The 12,601-nt window shown below is 34.1% G+C and overlaps 2 protein-coding genes across 2 annotated transcripts; one reads left to right on the forward strand and one right to left on the reverse strand.

Moving 5' to 3' along the window:
• The first annotated feature begins 344 nt into the window (after positions 1 to 344).
• On the forward strand, positions 345 to 3,541 carry LOC140432213 (nuclear migration protein nudC-like). The gene is made up of 4 exons (XM_072520036.1): positions 345 to 547; positions 602 to 679; positions 736 to 1,110; positions 3,509 to 3,541. The coding sequence occupies exons 1-4, from the start codon at positions 464 to 466 to the stop codon at positions 3,539 to 3,541; spliced, it is 570 nt and encodes a 189-aa protein (XP_072376137.1). The 5' UTR covers positions 345 to 463.
• Positions 3,542 to 9,695: 6,154 nt separating this feature from the next.
• On the reverse strand, positions 9,696 to 12,029 carry LOC140432212 (uncharacterized; the record flags this gene model as incomplete). Its single annotated transcript, XM_072520035.1, has 2 exons — positions 9,696 to 10,046; positions 11,654 to 12,029. Coding segments are annotated over 2 exons (402 nt in total), but the record flags the coding sequence as incomplete, so codon positions are not given.
• Between the last annotated feature and the right edge of the window lie 572 nt (positions 12,030 to 12,601).

Genomic DNA, 12,601 nt, shown 5'->3' on the forward strand with positions numbered 1-12,601 from the left:
CGCGCTATCTCAGAGTTATGTCAATAAATGTCTACATTTAAAAGAAATGTGATTATACTACAAATACACTTCCCCCATTTATTTTTCTAATACTTCTCTTAATGGCTGCCAACAGCCTAAAACAAGAAAGACAAAAATAACCATTGCGATCCATAAACGGTAAAAATAAGTATAAAACTGCAATATAATACATATAATAACTATAAAATTAGCAGTTAGGCAAAAATATTTTTGAAAATCATGATAAAATTGTAATTAATTACATTGTTTTGAAGAACTACTTTTCATAGTGAATAAATCAGTATCCATGGTTACCTAGTATTTAAGTTGTCAGGCGTGTAGTTGATACTTGTGACAGTGACACTGACAGTTCAAGCCGCGTGTTTTTGCTAGAATTGCGTATGATAATATTTTCCCCGGTTGTTTTTGAATATTTTCGAATTTTTAACAAAAAGTACACAAAATGAGTGGTGACGGTAGTGACACTGAACAATTTGATACTTTATTTTTATCTGTAGCTCAATATCATCCTCAGGGACCAACACAGGTAAGAAATATCTAGAAAGTTAACCTCAAAAATGCTTAACAAAAATGTTTTTAGCTTCTGGATACGTTTGTAAATTTTTTGAGTAGAAAAACCGACTTTTTCATTGGCGCCAAGGAAGGAGAATGGGAAAAGGTAAGATCTGTTTGTATTATATTTTCGTCCTGTAACGTTCTACTTTGATTTGACAGTTGGTGATGGACACTTTCAAAAAATACGAAAAGTTAAGCAGGTCAAAGCACGAGGAGGAACTAAAGGAAAAGCGTGAACAAGAAGCTCGAAAAAAAGCAGCAGCTGCCAAAAAGGCAGACGCGGAAGTTGTTAAGCCTGCTCAAATCACTGAATTGACTGATGAAGAAGCTGAAAGGATTCAGGCTGAGATAAATGCTAAGTTAAACACTTCTGTTAACGCTGAAAGTTCTTCAAATGGTTCAGAAGCTGCGGCTGCGACTAAAAAAGTAGAAGAAGATGAGGATGAATCTGAGAAAGGCAAGATACTGCCTAACACAGGAAATGGATGTGATCTAGAGAAGTACAAGTGGACACAAACCTTAGGAGATATTGAGGTAAGTTTTTTATTTAATGTTAATATCTTGCAAATTGTTTCTAAAAGACCAAAATTTTATCTAATAAAACTGTATGTATGTCATCACTTGTGACTGAGGATGTTTCTAGTTTATCTGTTCACCTCTGGCTTATATCTAAAATCCATGACACAAATCAAATTGTTTTGCTATATGCATATGTTCTTAATTTTTTTAACAATTTGTTTTTTATTTTTTTTTATTCCTGCTGATAAAATTGATATCACAGATACTGATGACATTAATGATGTAATTGCTATAATTTAAAACAGTTTCTTTCTAGCATCTCTATAATTTTCAGTTTTTTTAAATCATTTTAATGATTAGGAAAGATTATTCACAAACCTAAATAAATCATATATAAATATCATAAGTAAAATCCTATTATACTATGGAATAAGTATGGATCTGCCATATAGATAACTCCACCAACAGATATAGAAATACCAACCTTTTAACTTCTAAACTTCATGTGTCTGAATCTGGGATCAATTGGATCAATAGTTTACAAAATAGTAAAGCAACAAAATAGTTTGATAAGCCTCATTAAGACTCTTGTCCCTCAGAAACAATGGTTAAGAGGTGGAATGCTCTGGTAGTCATCCTCGAAAACATAAAAAACTTTACAAAATTGTTGTTACCAATCGCAAATTGAATTTGAGTGACATAGCAGATACCTTGAAGATTTTGGAAGACAGTGTATTCATAAACATTTGTCAATGAGGGATTTGTGTTCAAAGTAGGCCTAAAATTTGTTCAATCAAAAACAATATTCTTCTATAATTTTCAATGTTGTTTTGGACCAGTACTTAAACTGAAGTTTTTTCATCAATATGAGATTAGCTGAATGATGAGAGATAGCTGAGTGATCACAGATGCAAACATTAGCTGGCAAAGTTGTTTACCAGTTAAATTAAGAAAGAATTCATCGTTAATAATAATATTATGTAATGTTGTTGTTGAATTTGACAGAAAAAATTATGAAAATAAGGCACAAATGAAGAATAATGAGATGTCAGATCATCATTACAAGTTAGTTGTAATGATGATAAAAGTAAGTATTCTTCAAATTTTAACTCCAGCTATTATTTAATGTATGCAAATCACAAATGAATGCTACAAAGAAAAAGATTTGGATCAAATGAGGAGGTTATTGTGGAAATGAGTATATTGGGCCAAAGACTTCTACAAAAAACATCAAATTGGTAGAGAATAAGGATAAATCTTGTTAAAACCTTTGGTTAACCAAAGTCAGAATATATCGAGAGTTATTACTATTACTTTTTATACTGAAATAAGTAGAAACTTCAAAATATCTTGTCTTGTGGCTATGATTGTTCTGTCAACTTTTCAATTTCTGTTCCTCAGACATATGTAAGATCCTTGCATAAAATTCCAAGCAGTCTAAAATATTTTGGGGAGATAATTTCTCAGGAACCGTGGTAAATTGAAAATGGTAGGAGACAACTATTAGAAATTCTGTTATTTACTAATAGGTTATATTTCATTTTTATATTTGTGTGTCATATATTTGACTCACCACTTTCACAAAATTTTACATACTTTCATAAGATTACGCGCTATCTCAGAGTCAATAATTTTGTTCTATTAAAAACTGAATTAAATTTTATAATTTTCTAACTTTCCTCTTAGGAAATGGGGACATACATATTCTCTAAAACACAAGAAATGGACATTGTAATAAATCTGTTCTCCTTTTTGTACCAGTTTTGTTGGGTATGATGTGAAAATTTGTCAATTCCTTCTTTTTCTTTGTCCACTATTGGAGAGTAGTGCTTTATAACAGTTTTAGTGTTGTATTTAAATTTTATTTGTATCAACCTTATGTGAGAATGCAGTGAAATTAAAAATATAATTTTCCATTTGTTTGATACAATAACTCTAACTCTGTAGCAGTGAGTGCGGTTGTTATTTTAAGGAAATTCTGTCAACTGTCAAATTCTGCATGCCTGCTGCCAATTCACCTTCTTATTTTTTTCATGGCCAACCTTTTAATGTTCTGTCTTGCAATATACTGTCTAGAACTCTTCGTGGCAATATTTTTTGGAATCCTCACTACACTGAAGTCTCTGAAGAGAATGTAATTTTGAAATAGGTGATTCTTGAACAGTTGGTAGAGTTTGTTATGGCGGGATCTTCATATCCCTTTTTTTTTTTAATTTGGAATTCTGATCTATGGTTTTAATGCTGGAAATATGAGAAAATTTAATATACTCTGTTATTTTCGGTGGAAGGTTGAAGCTGCTTATCGAGGTTACTTATTTTAAATATTTTGTAAGCTATATAGTGGCTGGAATATAGTCACTTCCAAGATATACCCGAGTATCATGTACTTGGATTTATAATTTTCTATTTACAGTATCTATCGCAAGCAGTTCACATATATTCATGAATATGGAGAGTTTCGATTGATTTTCAGTAGTCAATTGTCTGTTCTTTTCTGCTGTTATTTAGGTGTTGTTCTGCATTTGTTATAACTACTTATGTAATAGGTATGTTTCTGATTCTAATAGGTAAGTCACCTCCTATAATCATATTATGCCGTATTTTATTGCATTTGTTAGGTATTTTTTGAAGCGATTTATTGTTCCTACCTTTTTTATCTTTCTCTGAAGCATAAACGCCAATAATTATGGTATGAACTCTATTGAATTTGAATATTGTTATTATCAGTTTATTTATGTATTAGTAGCTGTCTATTAGAACCTTTAACCAACTTTGTTGTCTCTTTTCTCTCTTATTGCTCGTTTGAATTATTCAATAGTCTGGGATCCTATATCTTCATCTCTCTCCTCAATATGTAGCAAATCGAGAAGCTGGTCATTTTCTTACAATCTCAATAATAAAGTTGGGAAGCAGGTTTCTCGAACAGATATTGTACTTTTTGGATTCTCCACTTATCTGACTGTCTTGATTTTCTACCAAACTGATTATGTATTTGTATTCCCTTTATTGTTGTTTCACAATTTATGTTTTATTTTCAGCATATTTTATAAGCCTTTCGCCATACATCTTCAAAAGTTATTCTTCTTGTTTTAGGCCAGCTTTTCATTTATATAATGCTTTCTTTTTTTTTGTATGGCTCATTGACAATTTTCATTGTACCAGTCTGCCCTTTGCCCACGATCTGTTTTGCTGTGTTTAATTCTTTTGTCTTTAATTCCAATGTGCTTCACTTCCCAGACTGTTTGTATGTATTTGAATGTATTTTGAAGTTGTGGTCCTGCTTAACGTTTTGTTACCTACCTCAGTATTTCAATTATAAAGCATGCAGTCTTATCGGCTGCAACAAACATTCTTGGATAAAAAATTGAGTAGAGTGAATTTAAAGTTTGGTTTGTTAAAACTTGCGAAGTCCGGTCAGAAAGCTATGAAACTTTGCAGAGGTTTTACGAGGATAATTTCCCATCCCGTGCCAGAAGTTCTGAGGATTAGAGAGGCTTTAAGACGGGGGTGGGAGGTTGTTGTAGTTGACGATCGCTACTGGCGGCCTGAACATGTGGTTATTAATAAAGCAACTGTGGGACAAATTTTGCATGAGCAACTAAATATGAGGAAAGTGTGTGCTAACCTTGTTCCAAGACTCCTAACGGCGGAACGGAAGATTTACCGTAAAGACTTTTGTTCTGATACCCTAGAATACATCGAAAATTACTCAGACTTCTGGTTAAAGGTCATAACTTGTGACGAAGCATGTATTTGTCAATATCACCGATCAGTTCAATATGAAACCAAGTCCTAATCCATGCAGCGCAAAACTCAACACCCTCAGATTTGTTTTCTTCAATGTAAGGGGTGTAGTTTGTATGGAATGGGTACAAGAAGGTCACACAGTTAATCAGTATTACTATTTAGATGTTTTACGAAGACTCTAATAAAAAATTCGCAAACAGAAGCCCAGAATCTGCAAAGATATTTCCTGGATTTCCCGAACCAGGTCACAGTCATGTAGCAATCACTCTATTCCCCAGATTTAACCCCTTTTGACTTCTACCTGTACTTAAAAATCAAATCTTGCTTGAAGGGAATCTGCCACGAGTCAATAGAGGACGTAAAACAAAAATCGGCGCAGCTACTAAACAGCCTGAATATGACCTGAAGGACTGCTTCTCACAGGGGAAAGATAGCATGGAGCGGTGTAGAGATGCGAAAATGTTATATCAACAGTCTGGGAACTTAATTGCTACATCTCGTGTACATTTATTTCATTTGACTGCGAAGGAGATTTCTGGTGTTTTCATCCACATCATCCTTCCATAGCTTTCTTGGTATTCCAATAGGTCTCTTCCCCTGCATTCTTGCATTCAACAGTTTTTTTGGAAGCCTTTTTTCTTCCATCCTAACAACATGGCCTGTCTATTGAAGAGGTTGTAGGCGGACATACTCAGATATCGGTGGTTCTTTATATATATATATATATATATATATATATATATATATATATATATATATATATATATTATATATTTCATATTTGTATTTGATTCGCCACCTGTTGTTCTCATTTATAGAGCCTAGTATTCGTCTCAGTACCTTTCTTTCAAATATGTCTATGCGGTTTACAGATTTTTGAGTCAACACCAAAATTTTACATCCATAGCTCACTGTCGGTCGGATTAGGGTCTTGTAGATTCGTATCTTAATTCTTTGATGTACGTCTCGTGATTTAAATATCGGGCTCATAGCAAAGTATGTCGTATTAGCTAGGATGATTCCTCTGCTAAGCTCTGCATCGTCAATGTTGTCCTTTGCGATGTTGACTCCTAAATAGATACAGCTATCTCCTTTTTCTAAGTTATCAAATCTCATGTAGGGTAGTGTTGTTCTCTCCGATCGACTTTGTACTAGGATTTTAGTATTTTTTGTGTTTATTGACAGACCTATTTGTTTAGCATGTGATTTAAGTTCCGTATACGTATTCTCACGTGTTGCTGTGGTTCTGCTCATGATAAATTTACTTCAATCAATAATAAAATAGCAAGCGAGCTTCAAGCATTGCTCACACCTCTTCACAAGTCTACATTTGCAGTGGCTTCAAACTCTAGATTTGTACCCAAGTGACGCGCTATCTCAGAGTAATCTGAAAAAGTTTCTCGATGGTATAAGATTTTTGTTTAATTCAGTGTTAATTTCTGCTAATACTATCTCCAGGTACTTCCTAAGGGAAAAATCTTATTTTTCTCGTATTAGGCGACCTAGGTATCGAAAAAACTCCTAATCTGGTACGATTATTGTTTGCTTTTGATGTAACTATATATAGGATGAAAATTAAAACTACAACAATATGAATAATTTTTAATTTTAAACAAATTTACTACATACATCTCTGAAAGTGACATTCAGAAATTAGATAAATATAAATAAATTTTACGACACTCGTTCAATCATTATCACAGTAAAATTATTATCTACATCTTACTACAACTGTTGATTATAATATTCGTTAAACTAGAAGAGGCATCAGCAAATCTTTTAGAGGAAAACATTAGGTTTGCTGACTCCTATTTTAGAACATGTATAAGCTTTTTAAAGGGTTCTATTTCTTCCCAAATGTTTTTCCTAACTTTATATGTAACGTAATTCCCGCACCCCTATATCAAGTTCTCACTCCAGCTCATTCTGGCACTTCTTGGTTTTCTTTTTCCTCCCGCTTTCCATTAAAGGATTGATTTGGGATACTACTTCTGTATTTCTGCTTTACGTGTTCGTATTATCCCAGACGTTGTTATGTTCTCTCACTATTTCGTTTGATATTCGTTCTCTTCTTAGATTTATTACATATATATGCAACTGACATAATGCTACTTATATTTGTAGTGCTAGTTTCATGCCTCTCGAAAACCAACCTTTGTTATAAATGCCACGGTACATGTTTCAGTAGCATTTGTCGCTCCAAACAGATCTATCGGTGCTTTGGGTGGTATTTCACTGACAAAGTTACTTCATGCATGCACTTCATTGTTCCAATTACATTTTTCAATCAACTACTTGAGAAATTGCCACTTTGTCACATCATTACGACTAGCAAATGTCACTACCATGCCCCTTGCATGTTACTAGCAAGGTACCAATGACATCAAAAATATCAGTAGCATCATATAAGATTCATATATGTATCTTTTTCTTCAAGTGCCATCTCCGCGGCGGAGTTCGGCAATCATCATTCGGACTTTTGAGACGGCTGCTTTAAAAACTTCATTTGATGTACATCCGTACCACTCTCTCAGGTTGCGCAGCCATGACATTCTACGCCTCCCTATGCTTCTCTTTCCTTTGATCTTTTCCTGCATAATCAGTTGGAGTAAGGTGTGTTTCTCTCCACGTGTAATATGTCCAAGATATTCCAATTTTCTTGTTTTAATTGTATTTAAAATTTCTATTTCTTTATTCATTCTTCTCAGAACCTTTTTGTTTGTGACGTGTTCTGTCCACGATTTTTTCAGAATTCTTCTATACACCCACAGCTCGAATGATTCCAGTTTTTCATTGATGTCGCATTCAAGGTCCAAGATTCCATTCCATAAAACAAAGTCGAAAAAACATAGCACCTCGCCAACCTAACTCTTAGTTCCAATTTTAAATCCCTTGTACGTAACACTCTTCTCATTTCGTTGCAATTTGCTCTAGCTTTTTCTATTCTGATTTTGATCTACTGAATGTAATCATTTGTGGAGTTAATCACTGTTTCCAGATCTGGTTTATTCGCGCTATCTCAGAGTTTCTTTGAGTTTTCGATATTCTCATAAATTTCGTCTTCTTGACCTTCATTGTCAGACCGTACTCTTTTCCATACTCCGCTATTCTGCTCACCAGTCTCTGAAGATCTTAATATTTTCGGCTAAGATTACAATGTTGTCCGCATATCTAATGTTTTTAATGGGAACTCCATTTACCTTTATTTCAGGAGCTCAAGAGCTTTTTTCAGGATCTCTTCGGGGTAGGCATTATAGACAATATGCATCACTGTCTCACTCCACGTCTAATTTCAATTTCTTCTGACAGCTCTTCGTTAACACGTACTTTTGCTCGCTGTTTATAGTATAACCTAAATAATTTGAGTAGTAATCTTAAGTAGGGTCTGGTTTAATCTTATTTCTATTGCTGGTGTTAACTGGTTATTAATTTTTGATTCTTGCTGTTTATTATCATTCCGCAGCCGTATATAAAAGATTGTTATTTTAATATCTTGAATTTTTTGTTTTTGTGAGACTTTTTAAGGTGGAAATTATGATGTTAAAAGATTTTCTATTATATTGGCATAAAAGTCGTTGCAAATGCGTCTCTCTAACAAATCCCATTTCCATCCGGGATTAGTTGAGTAAGGTCCTCGTTTATCTTTATTTGGATTTAGATTCACTACATATCTTTCCGTTGTGATCTAATCGTTTGCCGTATTGTGTGCAAATGACTTAGAAGTCATTTTACATTATTTTTGAGGTTTCCCAATACTGATCTTGTACCCGTCTCACTAATTCCCTCCAAAACTTCAGGAAGCTACTTTTTGTTTTGTTTTATATAAAGTTAATGTGCACCTTTAATATTATGATCAGCGCCCAGACAGTATGGTAACTATTTTCTAATAGCAGTGGCTATACCGTTCTGACGAGACCTAAAGAGATCGAAATACGTATCAGCGGTTGTCGCTGCCCTGTATCAAAACAAAAATCTAATACCGTCATTATGTTTTATTACTTACTTCGTTTGGAGTACAAGAAACTGAATTCACTTCGAATTTTGACCAGGATGAACGGCATGTGGAATGCAATTTTAGATTCCCTTGCGGAGTAATTTATCCAGCTGTTTGTTTCGCAAATTTTAGGAAACACAGTGGTAAAAATTTGAATTCGGTTTCGCTAGGCAGAAATCGTTTGATTTCTCTTTTTATTTTCTAATATTTATATTCTTACTTACTGATCATCCCTTGTATAACCCTAAACATTTGAACGGAAGAAATAGACGTCACTTTATCAAACTGCATAAGGTAAAAAATAACACATTGTAGTTCCTACTAAACATAACTGTCGGTACTTTTACCTTACTTTAACATTACGGTACTCCTGGTGTACTATTGTACACTTCTTTCTCTATTTTGTAAAACAGTTTTGGTACCATTGGTAAGATAATTTCAAATTTTAAAGTAACTAATATTTTAAATAATTATAAATATTAAAGATAGGCATTTTGCAAAAAAGATACAATTGAAATATGTATATAAAGGTTGGTGTGTATCTATGAGCAAAATTGTGCGTGTTTTACGAGGGCAAATTGAAAAGTTCTTTCCTGAAACCATAGATGATATTGCTATTAATTGAAATGAGCATAAGCTTGCACGTTTTAACAAAAATATTATACTAATAAACTTGAAAATTGTTCTGTTATAAAATTCTCTATTTTGGATGTTTTATCTCAATCCGAAATACATCCAATCGCACATTTTGTAAATAAGCACTTATTGTTTGGTCATACATCGAGAACTTCTCATCTTGCCCTCATAAATTAGTAAAAGCAATACAAAAATTGCATAAAAACAAATACTCATCAAGAAAACTACGATTTTATAGTCAGAATTTGACAAACATTCTGTTAGAAATTTATCACCTAAACTGACAAAATATCTTTTTCCTCTTAACGATTATTTTCCTTCATAAAAACATTTTCTGAAAACTTGCGCATCTTGTTCCATATAGTTGTATTCAACTTTCTTTCCTCTTATCGATCGATGAGTTGCTAAACATCTATTCCTGGTTTCGATGCATAGTTTTTTATTTATGGAAAATGATCTGAAGGCAGGGAAATTTGTAAACAAAGTCCAGCTGCTTTTCTCCTTCACTAAATGCCATCTTAGGAAATTCCTTGTACTTTTGTAGGTATTCAATACCTTTGATTCTGGGCCCTCACTGAAAACAATAGGTTGAAATTAAATAAAATAATGAAAACTGGTATTTGATTAATTTTTATAAAAAATATTGATAAAATCACAAGTTTTTCGCTGATAGCTGAAATCATACATTTACAGTAACATACTGCTTCCGATATTAAATATATAAATTCCCGATACAACGTGGAGTACGCCAGGGGGACACCATATCGCCGAAACTGTTCACTACGCTTTTGGAATATATATGTAAAAGGGCAAAACTGACCGACAAGGGCATAAACATAAACGGAGAAAAGCTTAGCCATCTAAGGTTTGCAGATGATATTATACTAATAGCTGATAGGATAGATGAGGCCAAAGAACTTTTAAATCAGCTCTACCTTTCCTCACTAGAAGGGGGATTGAAAATAAATATATCTAAAACCCAGATGATGACAAATCTTGTAGTCAGCGAAGATATATGCGTAGGAACAAGATCCATAGACCAGGTAATGGCCTATAAATACCTAGGTCATGAGATCCGCATAGGAAAAGATAACCAAACCGTTGAACTTCTCCGTCGTATAAGACTGACTTGGGCAGCCTTCGGCAAGCTGAACTATATTTTCAAATCGTCTGATATACCAATATGCCTTAAAAGAAAAACGTTTAATCAGTGTGTTTTGCCAGTGTTAACTTACGGTGCGGAAACGTTGACCATGACAAGGAGAACAGTTCAAAAGATCCGTGTGTGTCAAAGGGCGATGGAGCGTGCTATGTTGGGCGTTTCACTACGAGACAAGATCCCAAATCGCCAGCTACGACAAAGAACAGGAGTGGCTGATGCAGTAGAGAGAGTAGCAACACTGAAATGGAACTGGGCAGGTCACGTGGCTCGAATGACAGATAATAGATGGACAAAGCGGATACTGGAATGGAGACCAAGAGATGATGCCTACCGAATCAGAGATCGTCCACCAACACGTTGGACTGACGATCTAAAACGTTATCATAGGAATTGGATGCAAGAGGCACAAGATCGAAATAGATGGAAAATTATGAGGGAGATCTATGTCCAGCAGTGGATAAGCGAAGATTGAATGATGATGACTGCTGAGGTACAACATGTGTTGTAACTCAGCAGTTGTATATTAGAATAATTCAGTGTAAGCTAGAAAGAACTGGTAACAGTTAAAATATTTATGATTGATAAATTCGCTATTAAGAGCTGCTAAGTTATTACCATGTTAACAGAAAAGGTTAAGAATATATACCAAGAGGTTTAGTTCGGCTAATGGATTAAGTCCACAGTCAAAAGAAACCAACAGCACACACATATACCAAGAGGAATTATATATCGGAAACAAACATACAGAAGAAAAATCTTCCAAGAGGGACCTAGCAACAGGCAGATAACTACTTTCGGCTAGGCTAGGTGTTCGAATCATACATTTAAATCTGATCAAAATTTATAAAACAAATAAATGGTGGCTCATTATATGATTATATTTTAATAATACTTGTATTTACATAGAGCGATTACTATTCGGAAAATAGTATTAAACTAGTAGTATATAACTTATTCAGTTATAACAACATACTATCAATGATATTCCATGGAATTTGAGGAAAGTATTGGATACTTACATTCTAAAAGCAATATGGCCGCCATAATTCCTATAGTAAATATAGTAGACATCGTCAGTACCAAAATCGTCAACTGGTGCTTCCTACAGAAACTCCTCTGGGGCTGTCTTTGCCTAGTGTTGACGTTGACAACCGTGAAATGCGTACTGCTGGCTACCGACACGGTGTCTGGTTCTTTCTTCTTATTGATGTCGATAGATGGCGGCAGGTGATCGATACCGTCTACGGATTGGCTTTGGAGATAATAGCGGATATTTTGGTCACGCGTCGAAGCCTCCGTCGGTGGTGGGGGGTCTTCGACATCGGGCGGATGTTGAAGATTATGGATTTGGGCTAGATTGGCTGCTGTTAGAAGAAGTGAACCAGATCGTACGCTCTGAAAAAGTTAAGATTATTTATAAGTAAACCATACCATAAAACTACCAACACATCTTTTTAACAACATATATAAAAGTAGCGTAATACCAAAGGAATAACTTAACTCAGAATTCATTGCTATATCAAAGATATCTAGTTCCCACAAATGCGACTGAAATAATTTTGCGACTCTTATATATAATTCCTGATTAACTTGACCAACTTGAACAAAATTTGCAAATGCCGGTTACTGAATCACTGAGACATATGATTAACATATGGCTTCCTTGAAAAAAAATGGCTTCCATGAAAAAAAAAATGTTCCATAATAAAATACTTTGACTTTCCAATTTTGTTTGCTTCTATGGTAAGCTGCAAATTTTTATCATCGTAGCTATATTCAATGTAAAAAATCTACCAGTCCATGTCTCACAGGTGTGCTTTGCATTTTAATATTTAAAGTTGTGGGATCCTTATGGGATTGTGGTCAGTATTGACAAAAATGTCTGGTAGGTTTATTAGTAGAAGTCGTAAATTACAAAAAAAAATGTGTCAATAAAACGAAGACTAGGAAAAGGGGACCATCATAAC

The sequence above is a fragment of the Diabrotica undecimpunctata genome, unplaced genomic scaffold (genome assembly GCF_040954645.1).
Source record: "Diabrotica undecimpunctata isolate CICGRU unplaced genomic scaffold, icDiaUnde3 ctg00003249.1, whole genome shotgun sequence".
Classification (NCBI taxonomy): Eukaryota; Metazoa; Arthropoda; class Insecta; order Coleoptera; family Chrysomelidae; genus Diabrotica; species Diabrotica undecimpunctata.

Coding starts and splice junctions, on each gene's coding strand:
- LOC140432213 (XM_072520036.1), top strand. CDS start 464: ATGAGTGGTGACGGTAGTGACACTGAACAATTTGATACTTTATTTTTA. Junction 548..601: donor ATCCTCAGGGACCAACACAG/GTAAGAAATATC, acceptor AAATGTTTTTAG/CTTCTGGATACGTTTGTAAA. Junction 680..735: donor AGGAAGGAGAATGGGAAAAG/GTAAGATCTGTT, acceptor TTGATTTGACAG/TTGGTGATGGACACTTTCAA.